At 48.9% G+C, this 19,530-nt stretch overlaps 1 protein-coding gene and 1 long non-coding RNA gene across 3 annotated transcripts; both read right to left on the bottom strand.

The window, feature by feature from the left end:
* Positions 1 to 231: 231 nt before the first annotated feature.
* Positions 232 to 9,642, bottom strand: DMRT2 (doublesex and mab-3 related transcription factor 2). 2 transcript variants are annotated; one of them, XM_040620288.1, is made up of 4 exons: positions 9,243 to 9,642; positions 7,872 to 8,452; positions 6,166 to 6,268; positions 232 to 4,052 (listed from the first exon to the last, which is right to left on the bottom strand). In XM_040620288.1, exons 2-4 carry the CDS (start codon positions 8,406 to 8,408, stop codon positions 2,995 to 2,997), a joined length of 1,698 nt encoding a protein of 565 aa, XP_040476222.1. In that variant the 5' UTR covers positions 8,409 to 8,452; positions 9,243 to 9,642; the 3' UTR covers positions 232 to 2,994. The 2 variants fall into 2 exon arrangements, with proteins under 2 accessions (XP_040476222.1, XP_008689150.2); XM_008690928.2 differs by lacking the exons at positions 7,872 to 8,452; positions 9,243 to 9,642 and adding an exon at positions 7,267 to 7,599.
* Positions 9,643 to 9,759: 117 nt separating this feature from the next.
* On the bottom strand, positions 9,760 to 14,029 carry LOC103663232. The gene is made up of 3 exons (XR_568723.1): positions 13,622 to 14,029; positions 12,671 to 12,822; positions 9,760 to 9,929 (listed from the first exon to the last, which is right to left on the bottom strand). It is a non-coding gene; the product is annotated as an uncharacterized LOC103663232 (long non-coding RNA).
* Positions 14,030 to 19,530: the final 5,501 nt, after the last annotated feature.

The following is a 19,530-nucleotide window of genomic DNA, read 5'->3' as shown; positions in this document are numbered from 1 at the left end:
AGTATGGAGACCAGCAACACCAGTATCTCCTGGGGGTTGGTAGAAGAACAGCATCTCAGGCCCTTCCCCAGACCTACAGAGAATCAGAATCTGCATTTATCAAGATCCCCACGTTTGGGAAGCACTGTTGTAAACTACCCATAGCTGCAAACTGAGCAAAAAATCATGTTGACCGGTTGAAATGGAAGGAAAATATGTCATTAAAGCCGCGTTGTTTTATTGTGAGTTAAATCAAGGAAAAGGTCCATGTTTTATTCTTCTTTACATTCTTAAAAATAACGAAAGCCAAATCCATTTATTGCCTTGAACATAGAAAATGCTTACAGTGAACCACAAGTTTCATTTGATATGTCGATGACAGTGTTCTTTAAAGATTCTACAGAGTCAAACAGTAGCATTGATCGAACTCAAATGATGAAAAGACGCAAAAAGCCGAGCACAGATCTCTCACTGAGTGGCTGATGGTAGGTTTGAAATCCCAAAAACTCATCATTACAGCAGAACTAATGCACGATACGATAATTATATTACTTTATGTACTGACCCTTATAAATGCTCAAGAACAATAAAATTCCGATCACTGACGGACCACCTGGGTGGCTCAGTCGGTTAAGCATCCAACTCTTGGTTTTGCCTCAGGTCATGATCTTAAGTTCCCCAGATGGAGCCCTGTGTGGAGCCCTGAGTTGAGCCCCTCCTTGAGTCCCCCGTCGGCCTGCATAGGGCTCTGTGCTCAGTGCGGAGTGTGCTTCTCTCCCTCTGCCCCTCCCCCGCTCACATGCTGGCTCTCTTACTCTAACAAAAATAAATAAATCTTTAAAAAAAAATTCTGGTCACTGGTAATGAGAGAAACACCACTGATACCCACAGCCAACTGGATTCATTTAATGAGGCTAAAATGACAGAGGACAGAAAAAAGTTGTCCCAAAATGTTCACTAAACACAAAGGAGGAAAAAAAATGACCAATGTAAATATTCAAATTATTAAAATACAGTAAGAAAGAGAGGAAATCCCTGTTTGAATTAAGAAGGCCTTCTCCCTTGGTGACTAACATAACATAATAAAAAATTATTATTAAAAAAAAAAAAAAAAGAAGGCCTTCTCCTTGGGATTTTTCTTCCCCATTGGGATTTTTTTTCAATGGGTTTATTCTGATGTGTTTCCCCATTACCTCTGTGGTAGTTAGGCGGAATGCTAAGTTTACACTTCACACCGGACACAAAAAATAAATTCCCGATAGGAAGATAAAAATTAACAACTATATGGATAAAACAAAGATGACTGGAGGAGCAGGAGGGGTGACTGAAGTTAGATTCTGTCCCAGACACCAGGGCATTTGTAGCTGGAAAACATATTTCCACTTAGTGATGATAATCTCCGTCATTGGGAGCTCTGCCCTCTTTCATTTTCTTTCCCTCTGGCAAACTTCCATTTGCTCTGGCTTTTGCAATAGTAAGAATAAGTAAATTTGACTCAATCAAACCAAATATTATTTTACAAGAACAAACTGGAAATCAATCTAAGGCTTGGCTTGTTGTTTTTGAAATCGATTCTAATTTTAAGCAACAATTCAGAGAACCCCTGGAGGTTTACGTGAGCTCGTCAGTAGCAAAATCATTTTTAAGTAATTTTAAATGTTTTCCAGAGCAAGAAAGAAACTCTTTAAACTGCCAAACCTCTTGGCACATTCCACATGCCCAACGAGTGTTCTTGTTCCCAAGCGAGAGGAGAATTGGAAGTACCTCACTCCATTGCAAAACTAAAGGTGGGATGTTTGGCTCTTGATTTTCCAGGTTGAAATGACTGTGACATCTTAGAACTTCATTTGGGGTCCACAGATGAGGTCTTCGGAGATAAATGTAATACTCTCATAAATGTCTTACTCTCATTTTATCAATCATATAGGACGACAGTTATTTTAGTGAGCAAAACTAGAGGGTAATAATGAACTCAAAAATGGAGGGGGGTGTTAAGACTCCAGAAGCCACCATCACGCTGTGATAAGTATCTGCAGGTTTCAACAACTGTCAGCTGAAGCAATTTGAATAGTGAAGTTTTCTTTAAGCTACACTGAAAGCTTTTTGCACTGGTGACAATGTGGGAGCATCAGATTGATCCCCGGACACCAATGGGTTGTGACTGTGCCTGCCTCTTGGGGCCTGCTGTCGCCAGTCCTGAGCAAACAGTGAGATAACAGAGCCGAGGGGTTCAACCACACACTCTCGTGGTTTGAACTGACCGCACCAGACAAGCGAACCTGCTTGGTGACCCCCAGCCACCTAGAAATCATAGAAAGTTCAATCTAGGAAGGAAGCCTGAGGCCCCAACTACACATCCCATCAGGAAAGGAAATCAGGACTCAGAGAGCTAAACAACATCCATCCCGTGAACTCAGGTCATCATATAAATAAGATCTTAAACTTGATTTTCCTGCAAATTAATTCCACTTTGTCCAGTCATGTAAAATTATGATTCTAGAGACATGCAAATCTGTTCTATGTTCTCCGTAAAGCTATTTTTGCCTCAGTCTTAAATAGCTAAATTTATACACCCTCTAAAATGCAAAACTAAGGCACTATAGGGTATCTCCCGTGGCCCCAGTGACCCACTGAGAGCACCTGAAACTACACAGTCACAGGAAAATACAGAACATATTTCATGGACACTGGTTTTTCATCTAGACAGAGACAACTAGGTGCTTCTGCAAATACTGGGTCTTTTAGAAGACAGTGTCAACTTTATTGCTCTTTGAAATGCTGTGTAAAGTACGGAGCTTTACACTTTGCGCGTAAGCAATTTCCATCTTTAAATATACTTATGTGAGGAAAAGTACATGCATATGAATAGATATAATTTTTTAAATCATCACCATTTACATTAGAAATTTCTTTATACAAACATCTTAGCTTTTTTTCTTTAAAAAAAAAAAAATTAGCAACTGGTAAGGACCCTCTGAGATGGCAGAAATTCCAGCTTTCCGGGTAAGCAGCTTTTCACTGAGAGACGTGAGTGATGGCAGATGAAGGCCTCTTAAGAATAGACTCAACAGAAAATGACAGCGGTTCATTCACAGAGAGTTTTGTTCCAACTTGTTTGGCTACGAAAAGGTCTTTGGCGTATCTGTCTATTGTAAATGTGTACTTCTGGTTCTCCTTGACTAAACACTCTCTGTGTTTCTTAGGGACCTCTTCAAAGGCCTCTTTGACAAATGGTGTTTTCAACTCAGGACCAGGTTTGTCATTAAGAGTTTGCTGGAATAATGAGTGGAATGGATTATGCTTAAGTGGCAGAGGGTGCCTGGTGCTTTCTTTACTGATCTTGGTTAAGATGTGCCCTTGAGCTGCCAGGGAGTCCGTGTCAACAATGGGAGAGAAATTCCGTCTGGGTGGGGAGAATGCAGACCTCTCGGGGACGGTCTGGTGACCCTGAAGGTCACTTCTCGAGGCCTGGACCTCCGGAGCGTGAGGCAGCAGCAGTGAGCCTTCTTGTTTGGGGGGCATCATGTCGTGTTCTGCCACAAGTCCATCCTGGACTCGCACCCCCTTCAAGTCCCAGCTGGCCCCAGGTTTCAGGGCTTGAACCGAGGTGGTGGTGTTCAGCAGGCATTGCTGATAGAGAAGGGTGTCGCTGATGGGGCCACACTTGGGCCAAACTAAAAATCTCGAGGACAAGGGATACTGTCTGTAAGTCGTGGCCACACTGACATTGGAAGAAATGAGTTCCATATTCCCAGACCCTGAATACTGCATGGTTAGATCAAGGCAGGTGGGCAGAAAGTTGCAGAAGTCTTTGTTTGGCGGTTCCACTGGGGTGGGGCTATAGGCGCTTTTGTAGGAGTTATATTCAGGTCCGTGCACCATGCGGTTGGGCAGGAACAAGGCAGCAGCTTGGGACGCTTCCAGCATCTCCCTCTCTTTATATTCTCTCTCCAGCATAATGTTCTCCAACTCTTTATCAGCAAAGGCCCGCCTTTTCCGCATCCGGTCACTTACCGGGGGAGGTAGGGGTAAGCTCCCTCCCACATAAGTCTCGGCTGGAATGGGGCGGTAGCCTAAAATAAGCAAGCGTTGCACAGGAAAAGAGATTAACATCCAGGGAAGACAAATCTGGAAACTGAGAAGGCAACAGAAACACTGCAAGTCGACAGAACAAGAACAACTTCCAGTTCCAAAACATTCATCTTTTATACAGAAAGCAAAAGTATAGGCTCAATTTAAAACAGGTCTCTTTGGGGAGCAGGAGAGCCATATTGTAACTTTTTGTTATTGTTGTTTTGTCATTACCGGTGTGTTTGTTTACCTTTACAGGCACACTTCACTGGCTGACACTGTAATACACTGCCCAGGCTCCTACATATTAAGAGCCAACTCTGCTCATCTTGCTTCGGTCAACGCTTTCTTACTAGCCGTGTCATCTTTTTCCATTATTAAAAAAAGATCTCTATTCCTAAAGCTGATGGCACTGCTATTTTCTAAAGACGGTTCATTAAATACACATTGTTACAGGTGTAGAACAGTCCAAGGAGAACTAGGGAAAAAGAGAAAGTTACAGCAGATTAGTGGGGAGAAAAAAAGAGACTTAAGGAAACAGAGAAACACAGAAAATTGGAAAGAGCTGTTAACTAGTCAAACAGACTCTGCAGTGATTTAACCAGGCCCCTCCCCCAGGCTGGAGACAGAAGCAAGCAAACAAAAGTAAAGGCAGAGAGGAGGTCGGCAGCTATACTAAAAATTACTGATCTGAAACATTCTTCCCAAGTTCTGATCATGTTGGCCAGATACTAAAATGGTTAAACAAGCAATCATTAGAATAAAAAGTCAGTGCACATTTTATGACGAAGGACAAAGTTTAAAACAACAACAACACGAAGATTAGCATAACATAAATAGAATTCCTGGCAGCATAAAATACTTTGAGTATTTCACTAAACCCCAAGCACTGGCTGCTCCCAAATTTGTTTGAAGAATCCATTGTGATGTTTGTGTTTACATAGTGACAAACCCATCGTCCTCATTTGCAAATAAAATAAAATTTGAAAATTAATGTTTCCATTTCTATGGTAGGTTTTGCCAGGAAGTTATTTACGTGAATTTACTATTCCATTTAGCCCTCCCACTCCTCAAGCTGCTTTGGCACCATTTCAATTCATCCGTGTGGTCCCTATGGCTATAAATCTGTTTACGCAGTTTGCAACCGAATTCATTTTTAATGCGTAAGAAACCATTCTAAGGTCACAAGTATACAGCACAGGGTAAGACATGAACAAACTTTAAAACCTGTGTAGAACCAACTCAATTCAGAAGCCACATAAGAAAAAAACAGAATTCATGTATCTACTTTAAAAAAAAAAAAAAAAGCCTGCTTTCCAACCTGAATCATATGAAGGGACAGTAATTAGAGCAAATATAAACTTTCCATTATTTACATGGTGGAAGGTGATCAACATATTATTTATCAGACCAATAAATAAACTCCATCCCCAGAGCTGCTTTTAAAAATCAGCAATATTTTTGGAAAAATTAATGTATCCCCAGGCTTTAGAGAAAGTGAGAACATGGTAGAGACAGAATTCACACTGTTCAAATTCAACTTCAACCTCCACTTCTCTCGTTTGATTCAAAACCTCTTCCAGATTCTACAAGCTTGACTGTCAGAAATGGTAAACTGAGGTGTGGAATAACCACAGTTATATAGCTAATCCAGACAACAATACAGTACCATGAAAAAGAGTGGTATTAGAGGTTGGATCAGCCAGACTAGAGGTCTTTATCGGTGTGGGTAGCTGTTCACCTCCTCACTTGACTTTTTCTGGCTCCAACTACAACCAAAGAATTTTTTTTAGTTTATTTCCCTCCTCACTCCATGATCAGGTGGCAGTGGATCTTTGCACACCCCTCACGCTGGGGTAAATTTCAAATGCACTCCATGTTAACCCCGTAACTACCAAGCAGACAGCAGAATTATCGGTGACGAAAACCTCAAGAGGTATGTGAGATCCATTTTCCCAAATCCTGATTTCCTCCCTAGAGCAAAACGTCCTAATAAAAAGCACCCTCCCTTCAGATTGCTTCTTCACAGGTTAATAAAAATGCCATATGTGTGAATAATGGGAATGCCTCAGAACTTGGTTTAAAAGGCTGAAGGATAATTCTGCATTGCTTTACCTTCTAAAATGCTTTTGGCCAGCAAACTGGGTGCTCTGACTTGCCTCTGATACACGGCTTTGCGCTCGAAATTATTCTGTTTCCCGGGAAGCCCCTTCTTGTCCTGTAAACACAAGAAACATAATCAACAATGCTCTAAAAGAAATCGTGGGACAGGAGGGAGTAAGTAGGAAGGGGCGTCAGCAACCCTCCCCGGCTAAATGTATTTATTTTCCCATCCCACGTAGAAATGATTCTAAACAAATTTACACCCACACCCCTTAATTCCAGGGCAACAAGCTGGAAGCTCTCTCTGAAGCCACCAACTTCAGTTGATGGGGAGTAGGGCAGATTTTCTCTAGGGTCACTTTGCTAGAGTCACCCCAGATTCACCCCGCAGCCGTAAGTTAGGGGACATCCTACAGGAAGGCAAAATCCACAGTGGAGACGACAGGAGCCAGGCCCTGAAGGAGAGCTGTGGGGGACAGATGCGTCCCAGGCACTTAGAGGTAGGGCCAAAGGTGCCCGTGGCCTGCCATTGAGCAGTGACGCGGAACTGGTTTCTCCTCTCAGTAGGGCAGGTGCGATGGGGTGCAGGGGGTTGAAGAAGAGGTATGAGGGTACTGGTCTCATAAACTCTCCCAAGCCTGGCCAAAAACACCAGGAGACTGGGATACACGAAGGCAGACAAAACCCTCAGAGGCCTCCTGGGATGGATGACAAGGGGAAATCCGACTTCGCTCCCTCCCTCACCGCCAGGTCGGTGGTATTCGGAGGCCTTTTACACCCGCGTCCAGCCCAGCAGGCCGCGGGACCCGCGAGGGATGCAGGGGACCGCGGTGAAACGCACCGCAAGCGGGAGTAGGCCCAGCCCAGGGCCAAGGCCACCTGGGGCACCCGGCACACACTCTCCGGGGCCTTGGGAAGCTTTCCAGCAGGGTCACTGCCTTCTGTGTGTACGGGGATCCACTCCCCAGTCCCTCCTCGCCAAAAAGTAAAAGCAAAAATCTTCCCACGCCCTAAACCTAGGAGAGGGGGCCCCGCGCAGCCTCTCTCGCTCCGAACTCTGCATGCGCAGGAACACAAGGGAATGTGAAATGCGAAGTTCAAGAAAAGCCTCACCCTTAAGGAAAACCCTGGCTCTCCCCAAAGCTGGAGCGCCAAGGTGCGAGGCAGCAGGGATCCTTCCACCGGCTCATAGGTCAGAAGCTTCTGGCTTCGGGTACCTAAAGTCCCATGCCATTTTGGTCTCATCTGTACAATGGGCAGCACGTTCTGCCTCTCTTAAGTGGCCCGTGACAGCGGAAGCGCTGCGCGCACAACCCGCTGCGTGGTTCTTCCGAGATCAGCACTAGTAACGCAGCGACGGACGACAGAAGCGGTGCACGGCAGCAACCACTGTCCTCGTCCTCCCCCCAGCACCACCAAAATAAACTTTAACATAAAAGTAAAAAAAAAAAAAAAAAAATCCCTTCCCACAAAGTTCCGAGACATTTTCAAGGCCTCTCTACCTGCTTTCAATACAAAATCTTTCCGGCCAAGTTCCCCCAGCGATGCCCGCGGCCTCCTCTCCACCCCGCCCCGACTCCGCAGGCCGCCGTGAGCGGAGACTCGCCCTCCCCCCCCTTCCCAGGAAGCGCCAGGCGCCGCGGCCCTCCCCGCGCCCGACCCCCACTGCGGCCCGGATCCCACGGCGAGGCGCGACCCCGGACCCGGCGGGTACGCACCTCGGTGGCCTGCTGCCTCCGGAGCGCCACCTGGGCGGCCATGACGCGCTGGCGCTCCACCACCAGCAGGCAGTTGGCGCACTGGCAGTCGCGCCAGCGGCAGAAGCGCTTGTGGCCCTTGAGGCAGGACACCACGCCGTGGTTGCGGCAGCGCGCGCACTTGGGCGTGCGGCTGAGCTTGCGCGGCTCCGCGCCGCCGCCCGCGTTCGCGTTTGCGCCGCGCTCCGGGGGCCCGGCCGGCGCCGGCGAGGCCTGCGGCGCGGGGGCTGGCCCCGGCGGTGGTCCCCGCTGCTGCTCCGGCCGGCCCGGCACCCCCGGGGACGCGCCCGCGTCCAGGCCGTCACCCTCATCCTCCGCGTCGTCGTCCTCGTCCTCGTCCTCGTCGTCCTCGCCATCCCCGTCGGCCGACGGCGGGCTGGGCCCGGGCGGCGTAGGCGGCGGCGGCGGCGGCCCGCGGCCGTCGTCCTCCAGCTCCAGGCTCTCCACGTCGATCTCCCAGTCTCCGGCCGCCGGCCCCGCCGCCGGCCGGTCGGCCATGGCGCCCTGCGCTTGGCTCCGGCCTACACTCAGTCTCCTGCACTCTGCGGAGACAAGAAATGACCCCCAGGACGTACCGACCGCCGTCAGGCACCGACCCCCGGCCTTGGGCCCCAAGCTCCTGGTCTACCGCCCCTGGCCCCTTGAAAAGCCCTGTTCTCTACACGTCCCTCACATCCACACCACAACGCCTTTCTTGTATCTTTAGGTCCCCCAGAAATCCCCAACCCAAGAAGGTTTTTAGCTATTGATTCTAAGTGCTCTCTGAGCACCTGACCTTTAACCACAGACCTCTCTGGCTTTACACCCGCGTTCGGGACAAGTCCCTAGGTAATGCACTGATCACACACACAGAAGTATTGTGCCCAACTAGGCTGGCCTAGGCCACTTGTCAAGCTTCCCCACACCCAACTAGTATGGCCAAGCGGAATACGAAAACGTCGACGGGAGAGTCATTTTCCTTTAGATCACAGGGGCCCCTCAGACCCAGCGAAGTACCATCCTACGCCACTCAAGCGCCTTTCATCCTCTTACACCACCACAAGGACCCTTTATTGAGCTTGGAAAGGTCCTTTCATGCCCCTCACCCCCAGGAAATAATCAACTCAGAACCGAAATTGTTCTTCTGTCAGAGCCCCATAAGGACCCTGGGCAAGGAGCGGCAGATGCCCTCCCAGCATCAATAGTGCTTGAGCCGCGCAGGGCTGAGCTGCACGGTCCCATAGACATCAGGCATGGTTTGCACTTAAAGGCAAGACATGCAAGTGAAACAGAAAAGATAAGAAAAGGTGATTTTGCCCTCCCTGACACCCCGAGCAACATCACAGCACTCACCAAGACTCTGAGGCCCGGGCTAGCAGCCGAGGCAAAAGATATCCAGCCTTGGGACCTGGCTCTTGGGCTGCTGGCTGTGCTTGCAAACAGAAACCGGGGTCGCCACACCCTGCCACGAAATCGGGGGCTGACAGCTGGAGGCCTGGAGCCCAGTGGATGGGGAATAGGGGAGAAGGGTGGAGAAGATGAATCAAGTCCTCAGCGGCCTCGCCCCGCACATCCCGGACTCTGCAAAGTTCTAATCGGTCCTTGGCAGCCCCGAGCGCTTCACCTCGCTGAGGCTGCTTTCGGCTTCCTCTGACCCAATCTGGGCGGGAAGGTTGGGCCGCTCAGGCCTGGCACAGATCTCGGGCTCTCGGGGCGGGCGGGCGAGCGCACGCAGCTGCGTGCGGCGCAGCGCCCCTTGCTGCAATAGTCAGCCTCTGCGCCCTTTCCTAGTATTATCGGCTCCGGGCCCCGAGCTCCCCGCCCTCTAATTGGACGGTTGTCAGGCGGTGTGCACGCTGATTGGCCGAGACGCGCCGGCCCGGCGCTCTCCGCCTCCTCGCGGCCGTCGTGCCCCGCCCTTCCACGCTCCTCCAGAAAATCCTCCCGCGCAGCGTTCGGTGCAGCCGGGTCCTGTGTCCCAACGTTAAACCCGAAGTGTGACGGCGTCTCCTTGGATGAAGTCGCAGTTTATCTCGCGGACTGTAAAAAACAAGCAGAAACACACTCTTACGAATAGTACTGTTCACAAGAGAAGGCAACAGTCAAGGCAGCGGTCAGAAAGGCTGGTGTTGGTCTCTACATTATCAGCATCTCCAGTATTTCCGCGACTCAATAATTAACCCAAAGTTGGGCGCGGAAGTGAGGCCTCTCTGATCCCGTGCGCAGCGGCACCCTACTTTTTCCTGCAAGACTAAATCAGTTGTTACCTTGCACCACCACAGCGCCGGGCTGACGGACAAATGATCTGTAGATATTTGTGTGGCTAGCGCCGCTCATCCTTGAAGTGCAAGGTAGTTCCTCATTAACTTTCATCAAACCCGTGAGGCAGGCAGGTCGCCAAGTCACCTACGTCACTTACACTTTTCTCCGATGTCAACTACTGTTACAGTTGATGGGGGGGGACGGAAATACATGCCATTAAAAGATTTGAGGGCAATATATTCACTCTAAGCATGTTTTAAAACGAAGCTTTTTTTTAAGGATGACTTTTTTTAGTGTGCATGGATGTATTTATAAAGGAAAAAAAAGACTTTCTACCGTCTGCCTCAAAAATCCCTACGCAAATGTTTAATAACAGTTAAATTTCCAACATGTTGAATTAGTCCCCTATCTCAACGTTACATTTTATTTCTTGAAATGAATTTAAAATCACTTAGACGCACTTCTAGTAACACCTTTAAATAAGCAATGCCTCTCAGGATCGGTTTGGGAGAGATTGGGGAATGGAGTTCCACTGCACTGAGCACATAGTAGGCTTGCGATAAAGAAGCGTTAAAGGAAGGAAATTGCTGAACTGATTCTAACATCTCTTTTCTCGGAGCGCGTGGAAAGCAGTTAACCACGTTCTGAGCGGTGGAAAGGGGGTACTTTAGGGATTACTGTGAAAGTAACGCGATCGGCCAGCGGGACGCGCAGGTATTCTCGAGCCTTTGGCGGAGCTGCAAAATTCTTTCCTGGTAACCAGACACTGGGATTTCCCTTCGTGCGGGTGTTTCTCCCCGGAGCGTCTTGCGACGTCCAGCGAAGGAAGCAGAGAAACAGTCCTGATTATTGCAGTAGGCTGCTCAGTTGCTCTGGGCGTCTCAGAGGGTAAGTCGGGAGCTGTGCACGCTCAGACAGGGGACAAAGCGTCACGCAGACCTTTCGTGCCTCTCGCTTGGCCCCACTAATAACACCAGTGAGTTTTGTTATCTTTTGCTTAGTTTCTTAGACTTGTCGAAGTGCATTTGCTCACCTACGTTAGAGCGTTTGAATTCTCAACCACAGCAGAAATGTGTTATTTTCCCCATTTTTTCCAATGATGAAACTGAGGTTCAAAGAGGAGCCCTGGGCCACGTAGTGGTCTCCGGGAGAGCAATGGACTGGTCGGCCTCTTCTCTGAAGTCTCAGAAACTTGGAGGAGCCCTTCGTTTCCAACCACAAAGACTCACGATGGGTCCGCGGTTTTTTATTTTATTCCCCGCTCCCCCTCTGATTTTTGTACCTGGCGTTATGAGCAACCCTCCTGTAACAGGACACAGCACGTTTGTATCAACTAATCTGCGTCTATTCCTGCTAGCTACATTTCTGCTTTTGCAAACACGCATTTCCGTGCTTCTCCCCTGCGACGTGAAAGTGAACGACGAAACTTCGCCGTGTGGGCGCGGTTGGAACCCCCAGGCTTTTATTTCATTTATTGCTTTTACCGGAGGAGAGGGGAGAATATGAAATCATTAGCCCTTCACTAGTTATTTTGAATATTAAGAAACAAAATCAAGAAAGTAAGTTTGCTAATGTGGGGTAATAGATTGAGGGGAAGGGGGACGGGGAGGAACGGGAGGGCAAAGGGGCGCTGAGTGGCAATTTCCTAAACAGAAAATAAACCAGACAGACAGCCCTTGAACTAGTTGGAGTTGTAAAACTGCTACATAAGGAGGAAACAAGAAGGATTTGTGTACAGTAAACCATGCGGGCGGGCGAAACTAGGACGGGAGATGGGGTCTGGGGGTGTGGGCGGTGGTAGGACCCGAGGACAGTGACACCGGCTCCTGAGACGCGAGCAAACCGTGAGAGCAAGGTCCTGAAAATGTGGGTCAGCTGGACCGGCCTCTCCAGCCCCAACGTGGGGTAGGCGGCTCTCTCGAACTTGCTGAGGGGATTGGGCCCTCAGGTTTCAGGTGGGTGGGCCCAGGGCCGTTCCCTTCTCAGCGCTCCCCCACCCTTAGCAGAAACCTACAAGACAGCCCCCACTGCTTCCTCTGTACTTCCCTGCCCAACTCCGCGGGTCCCCTCCACCCTACCCCACCTGTCGTACCACCTTCCCCGCACCCCATCTGCCACTGGGAGGCCTGCAGCTGTAACTGTGATCCAGTTGAATTACACTCCATTCCCTGGCCCCGAATGCCCCGGAGTATCGCAATTCCAACAACCGCTTAGAAGTGAGGTATGTGGGAAGGGAGTGGGAAAAGGGACATTTTTATCTTGGGGTGAGCTTCAGGAAGTCTGAGGAACTCCGATATTAAACAAGAAATTATCTCCATTTTTCTGGGAAAATGAAAAAGGAACCTAAGATTGCACAAAGTGGCTCGTAAATTAAACATGCAGAAGCAGAAGGAGTCAGAGAGCCTGGACTCTAGACTGGTTGTTCCACTGACCACGTGATCTTGGTCAATTCTATTTCTGAGCCTCAGTTGTCTCATCTGCAAGATGGGAAGAGTGGCCTTCCTCGGTGTAGTCTTTACCTGGTAGGAAGAGCTCAATGAACGTTCGTTGGTTGATCCCGGGCCTGGCCGCCGCAAGCCTCGAGAGCTCGACTGAAAGGCGAGGGCGCAGGGCATCCAGCTCCTTTCTCCGGGTTTGTCTCTAAAAAGGGGTCAGGCCTTGAGTGGAGGACCTGTTAGGTGAGGAAACAGAAGTCCTTTGCCTGGTAAACCGACACCAAATTACCAACTGCTAGTCCGAGTCCCTCTTGTAAATGACAAAGCAGCGGTGCCGCCGTTGACTCTGCGGGTCTGGCTGGGTGGGGGAGGCCCGAGGAATCTCCTTCTCTCTTAGCTGCTCAGCACCTCTCTCTCTCTCTCTGCTTCCGTTCCCGTTCCCGCACGGCTGGGACCTACCCGGTGCGAAAGACCCCCTTTCCCAAGTCCAGCGGGGGAACTTGAACAACAAAGCGGAAGGGGGAAAGGGTTTATTTTTTTTTTTCTTTTTCTTGATAAGGGTGTCTTTCTTTTTTTTCTTCAAATACCACCCCCACCCCTCCAAAAAGAAAAAGAAGAATAAAGAAAGAAAAAAAGAGAAGCGTGTTTCGGATCAGCTCCCGCTCACGCGTGCATCCCCGGCGCCCCGCCCGCGTGGCCACGCCGGCTTGGGTGCGACTCGAGGGCGCTTGGCTTCCGCGGCCGGGCCGGCCACCTCTAGCCCGGTTCCTCCAACCCCCTGGCCCCCTACGCCGGTTTCCGGGCCGCGGCTCGGCGGGGGCGATCCCGGCTTGGAGGCCGAGCGCCCGGGTTTCGGAGCTGGCAGACGGGGCTTCAAATGCGGGCTCTGCCGCTCCTCGGCTGGGCGGTAGCGAAGAAGATCCTTCACCTCCCTCGGCGCCTCGCTCTCCCCAACTGCGAAGTGGGGCTAACCTTAAAGGCCAGGACACTGTAGATCCCTGGCTCGGTGACCCGGCCATACTGAACCTGGAGTACCTGGAAGTTGTCACTTGTATTAGTTTGTGGTTGTCATTTTAACTCGACGAAGCCTGCAGAAAGCCCGAGGCCGGGGGAAATTCCAAGCTTGATCTCCTCCCCACACCGCTCGACTTTCCAGCTTCCCAGGCCTGGAGACGAGGCTGGGTCCGGGAGGACCCCTGCCCTGCATCACCATCCTGAGTCGCCAGCTAGATCAACCTGCCGCGAGCGCCTGGGGTGGTGAATGACACTTGGAAACTCCTGGGTCTCGCAAAAGTGCTTTGCTCTGGCCGGTTATGGCTCTGGTTTCTCTGGAGATGAACTCGAATCCACCTCCTCTGGCGGGAAGCTACTTTTAACATTGTTTCCTCTCACAACTTTGACCGGCTGTGGACGCGGCGAAATAAATAATCCCAGATGGGATTGCAGAGATATGATTTCCCAATTTGCTTTGCGTAATCAAATATACGACCTGTCACAAGCAAGGGGGCGGGCGGGCGGCAGCTTTCGGGAGATAACTGTTCTCGCTTTCCTTGCTCTGCGTGTCCAAAAAAAGCTGAACAAAAGGACAATGCGATCCGGGTTCTCCTCCCTCCTCCCTATGAAGCAGGGTTTAAATCACAGGCATTTAAAACCGAGAGGGACATGATTAGTTCAGGCCCCCCCGTTTTACAAATGCAAAGGAAAACTGAGGCTGAGAGAAACTCATGAGATTTGCTAGGGAGACACACAGCGACACAGTGGCCACAGGGGACCCAAGGGGCCACTGTAACTTCCCGATCGAAGATGCCTTCATACAATTAAAAATAAATAAATAAATAAATAAATAAATAAATAAATAATTGCCCTTTGCTGCGGGATACAGAGTTTGATGCCTGAAATGTGAAGCAACCGTTCCTCCCTTGCATATCTGAAAGATCTCCCAACCCCCAGGCAGTATTCATCCTCCACGCTGGGAAACGGGTCTCAATTCACTGCAGGTCCTGGAGCAGCTAGATGAGGCAACCACAGAACTCCTTCCCTTCTCAGTACCCATACCAAATGGTCATCAGGGGAGATAGAAGACTCAAGAATGGTAGTGGAGCCTAGGTTCTACCCCAGGGGCAGTGCCATGCTATGGAAGGTCGCCATGAGAGGACGTGTGGCTTGTTGCCACATCGGGAAGCCCTGTGCGCACACAAGGGGCTCCTGCTCTGGACCCCCAGCTACCCCTAGGGAGCCTCATGACTAACTGAAACAGTAAACCCTTAACTCTGAGAACTTACACCCCCCCATTCCCATCCCATATTGGGGTTTAAGATTTGGAGGGGGCAGACTTTATCCACGCTGAAATTACTCTGAATATTTTCCCGACAGCCTAACTATACCAAGTAGAAAGAAACAAGAGAGAGAGGAGGAGGCAAAGCAGGGAGGGGTCAGGCACTATGGTGAAAATTTAATTTCATCCATGTGTAGCAGGCATTGGGCAATTTTTTTCACCTTGCTGGGCCTCAGATTCCTTGACTAAAAAGTGAAGGAGTAAGATTCAGTGGTTTCCAGATTCTCTCTCAAACTTTAAAGGCTATAACAAACTTTAACTTCTGTTGATGGACTCATGGCTCATGGTAATAAGATCAAGGGCATGAAAAAAGTCCAAGGAGGACAAGAGGAAGAGGAGGAGGGAAAGAAGTAGAAACAAACTTCAGTGCTGGTTCTGACATCTTGGTGGTATTTCTGCTTCACCATACTTCTAAGATTGATCCTGTCTAGTCAAAATGCTGGTCAAAAATGTGAAAGCAAAACCAAAAAAAAAAAAAAAAATCTGTCAACTAGTGAAAAAGGGGAATGTGGAGCCATTTCACAAGAGTTAGTTCCCTAGAGCCCAGATCCAATGAGGATTCGTTCTGGTGACAAAGAGGGTTCTCACAACTCACTAAGGTTCTAAAGTAGGATTTTAAGCAAAAACTTACCAGGCCATTTAAACAGGCCTTCCTAGCCCTGTTCTGTGTGATATGCTCAGTCTGGGGTCTGAGTTTGGTTTTGGGGAAACCCAAACTATTTCCATTGCTGTTAGCCCCAGGAAGTCTCTCTGAGAAGTGTCTCTACTGGCAGGAGGGATTCCTCCCAATTTCTACCAGAAACATTCCTATGCTCAAGCTCGACCCCAACCAGTAGAAGACCCTGACAAGGTAACCTCCACAGCTCAGATGTACCGCAGTATCTGCTATCGACTGGGGGTGGGGAAGGGGTGGATAGCAAGAGGATCAAACTGCCCTTGGCTCTGTCTCTGCTTTCCTGTGGATAGCAAGTGACTGTCCATATATCTCAGAGACTGAAGTGTGAGTCCCGAGCCTCGAAGCCAGTTGGTGAGAACACCGACACCTCTACAAAGTACTTGACTTGGCCTAAGATAGTTCTGGGATTCTTTCCGTCTGTGAAATAAGTGGGGGGGGGGGAGTACTAAGGCTCTCTAAGGATTTTCCTGTTCTATCCTTGGTTTTGCCAACTAAAGTCACCCTTGACCTTGGGCCACTTTCCTCACCCTCCCTCCTTTAGGCTTCCATCTGTTATTCCGCAAAATGAAAGACCTGAAGTTGAAACAAATCACCTCTGAAGTTAGGTCCCATATATTTTTTTATACTTCTAGGTGGGGTGAGAAAATGGAAAAGGCCTGTGTGTGGGGACAGGGAGAGAGGAAAGCCCCACCTGAGGGCACGCCCCTTATAACAAAGTGCTGCATAAACTTGAAGAGCGGGGAGGAAATATTCTCTTTGAAAACGCTGACCCCCTAGAGCAGGCGGGTGTTCTAAAGGAGGGAGATGAGCGGTTGGAAGGGGGCAAGAAAGGGGTAGATGTCACTTGTTTCACACTGATTTAACGCGGCGGGAGCACAGGTGCGTGTTACTCCTGTCCCCTCCTCCGAGCCACCAGGCCCCCCTTGGCCCTCCACCCCTGCCCCTTCTTTCGCAGAAAAATTTATTGTCGAGGTGAGGCCAGGCTAACAAAAGTGCATCCCTGGGCGCTTCGGTCTCCACAAGAATGCTTTGATCCTCTCCGAGTGTCTAGTGGTCCCCAGGCGACTGCACTGCCAAATGCCAGAGACCCCCGGGGCGGGGTCGCTGCTCGGGGACCCAGCTTGGGGAAACCAGTGGCAGGTTCGTCCTCCCTGCGGCAAGAGGCCGAGCGGGGGCGCTGTGGAGTGGGCATGCAGATCTGAGACCCGGTGGCCGGGTCCGAGCCTCGGAACCGAGCTGGACCCGCGCACCCGCGGCGTAACAACCCCCCTCCCCCACTCCGCCCGCCCGCTTTTCCAGGAGGGTCTGCGGTCCTAGCGAACAGTGATCGATTTGGAAGTTTGGAGGGTCACTGGCAGAGAAAAGACGACGGCGGGAGGGGGGTCATTTTCTTCCCTGGGGGCTCTGATTCCTCTCCTTTCAGCCGTTAAGAGTCTATTCGGAAGAATAGATTCTTGGGAGGATTTTCTCAGGAAGGAGAAGAGAAGAAAGAATCACACTTATTGAGGGTCCAGATCAGGCTCTGTGCTAGGCGGACCCTTCCAACACGGCATTACTGACTTGTCCACAGCTCTTCGTTTTACCCGTCACGGGAGCCAGTTCCGAGGGGCTGTCCTGTACAGAGCACAAGGTTAGGACAACAGAAGTCAGGTCTGAAAGTGAAGCCGTCCATTCCAGCACGCTGCCCACGCGCCCAGGTTTTTCTTCCAGGGAAGCCAACTTGATCTCCACAAACACGAATTTGGCAAGCTCTCTTCTTAGGACTGCCCCAGCCCATACCACATCTTGGTTCTCAGTCTTTCTCCCCTCCCATACTCCCCTGCTTCGACCTTGGAAATCTCTCCCTGCAGACACCGCCCTGAGGAGCAAAGAGCATTTTCAGGAGGAACAGATTTTCAGAATTTTGCTTTGTAGCCAGTGAGGAAGACTGAAGTTTGGTGGTGGAAATGACCCAAGACATCCACATAATGCAAACGTTACAGGAAGCTGTGTAGACCAGCCTGGGCTCTGGAAGCATAGAAGACCTCAAATCATTTCTGGAACCCCTGAGAGGTTTTGGACAAGTCACTTAACCTGTCTAAGCCTCAGTGGCTCGTTTGTAAAATGGGGACAATAGGTATTTTTCCTTGCCTATATCAGTGGTTTCCTAAGTTCAAAAAAAAATTGGAGTTCTTTGAAAATCATAAAGCATTTTGAGCATTCCCCCTTGTCTTATTTTGCTCATTTTCAAATCAGGAACATCATACTCTGGGTAGCAAGTTGATAAGATCAGGTAAGATGCTGTCTGTGAAACAGGCCACAGAGGGAAGTAACGGGTGCTGTTTCATTAATGATTGTTGAAGCGACACCCTTCTCTCAAATTAAGCTGCTATTATGTTCCTTCATCCACCAAATTAAAAAACCCAGTGCCTTACCTCTCTTGTGGCCGACAGGGAACCAAGCTATGGAATGTTTACATAGATTTCTTTATCCCTGCGGAAGCACTGATGAAATGTTACTCGCATTTTGAAAAGCAGGAGGGATGCAGAAAGGTCATAAACCCTCGCTAAATAAACAGGTTGACCCAAACACTTTCCATTTCTCTTCTAAAGAAACGTTGTGCTGTTTGGTGGGAAAGAACAGGTTCACCTTCCACTCTCTTATCTCAATCTAAGGCTGGTTTCCAGCTGGATCTATACTACGAGCTGTTTTCTTTCCCTTTCTCTTACTTACACTTTTAATAATGAAAATTTTAAACAATATTCAAAAGTAGGCCGAATAGTAAAATGTCCATTAGTATAATCCAATTGTATAATATCCATGCTATCCATATTTCCATTTGGATACATAATATCTATATATCCATTAGCCAGATTTAGCAGTTGTCATGGGCCATTCTTTCTACCCCTCCCTGCTCATAAGATGCTTGAGAAAGTCTACTGCATTTTTTCTCTTAAAACTGCAGCCCCATTGGCTGAATTGGTGTATCAAGTGGGTGGAATTTCTTGGGCCTCAGATCTGATACTTTCTAGAATTCACAACCTTGTAACAACTCATTCTAGCAAAATACTACTATCTGAGCACCTGGCTTGATGCCAGTGCACTGGGGACAGAGACACAAGTGGCAGACGTGAATCATGGCTGTAGATTCTAGAGTCTAGAAACTGAATCCCACGCAGCCTGATTTTCTAACCAACTTGGAGCAGTTCTTCTAAAACACACGGTAATTAATTACTCCCTCAAAGGTTTAGGATGGTTACCCCTGAAAGGGCCTGGAAGTCGTTATTTCACAGAGAGCTTACCTCCGCCTTGATTTTGGAACTATGCACCTGTTGGGCTCCTCCCCACTCCAGGAATTGTACTCTGCCCATTAATAAAAACACGTCTTGAGCCCAAAGACATCTTTGCCTGCCCTGCCTTTACATAAACAGATAACCGCTCAGGATCTCAAAGAACAGGGGTTTGTTGTTTTCTTCTCTACGGTGTTTTCCTTCCCACTTGCACACTGCAGGCAGACATCTGTCCGCTTAACTTTCATCTACTAAAGAGTTACAAAGTCAGTAGACCGCGCTTATCTTTTCCAAAAGAACCAGATCTGGCCTCGGTCCACCGTGCAATATATGAAAGCACATAATCAAGTTCCCGTTATGGCACTCTGTATAGTATTCCCAGATGCTCCACGTCATTTGGCAAATCTATAATGTAATAAATACTGATGGCTCCCTTACATGTGGTGTTAAGATTTGCTCAGCCAAATATTTCTTTTCTACACTCTTTAAAAAATATGTCACTAGAGTTGTCGTTCTGAAAGTTGTTTGTACTCTCGCGGCTTTATGTAAATGTCAACCAGATGCTGAGTTTCGTTGTCATATTTTCCTTTTGTTTTTATTTGTCTCTGTGGATTATTGGTGTTGGAAAACATTTTTTAAGCTTTCCTAACATGTCTGTTCCTGA

Source organism: Ursus maritimus, unplaced genomic scaffold (assembly GCF_017311325.1).
Source record: "Ursus maritimus isolate PB19 unplaced genomic scaffold, ASM1731132v1 scaffold_34, whole genome shotgun sequence".
NCBI lineage: Eukaryota > Metazoa > Chordata > Mammalia > Carnivora > Ursidae > Ursus > Ursus maritimus.
Note: the sequence above shows the minus strand (reverse complement) of the source record. Positions and strands in the feature narration are given on the sequence as shown.

Bases quoted from the DNA above. Each gene is read 5' to 3' on its own strand.
- DMRT2 (XM_040620288.1), bottom strand. From the start codon at position 8,408: ATGGCCGACCGGCCGGCGGCGGGGCCGGCGGCCGGAGACTGGGAGATC. The intron at 6,269-7,871 runs GTGCGTACCCGC...TTGTGTTTACAG, and splicing joins GGAGGCAGCAGGCCACCGAG to GACAAGAAGGGGCTTCCCGG. The intron at 4,053-6,165 runs GTAAAGCAATGC...TGCTTATTTTAG, and splicing joins GGCCAAAAGCATTTTAGAAG to GCTACCGCCCCATTCCAGCC.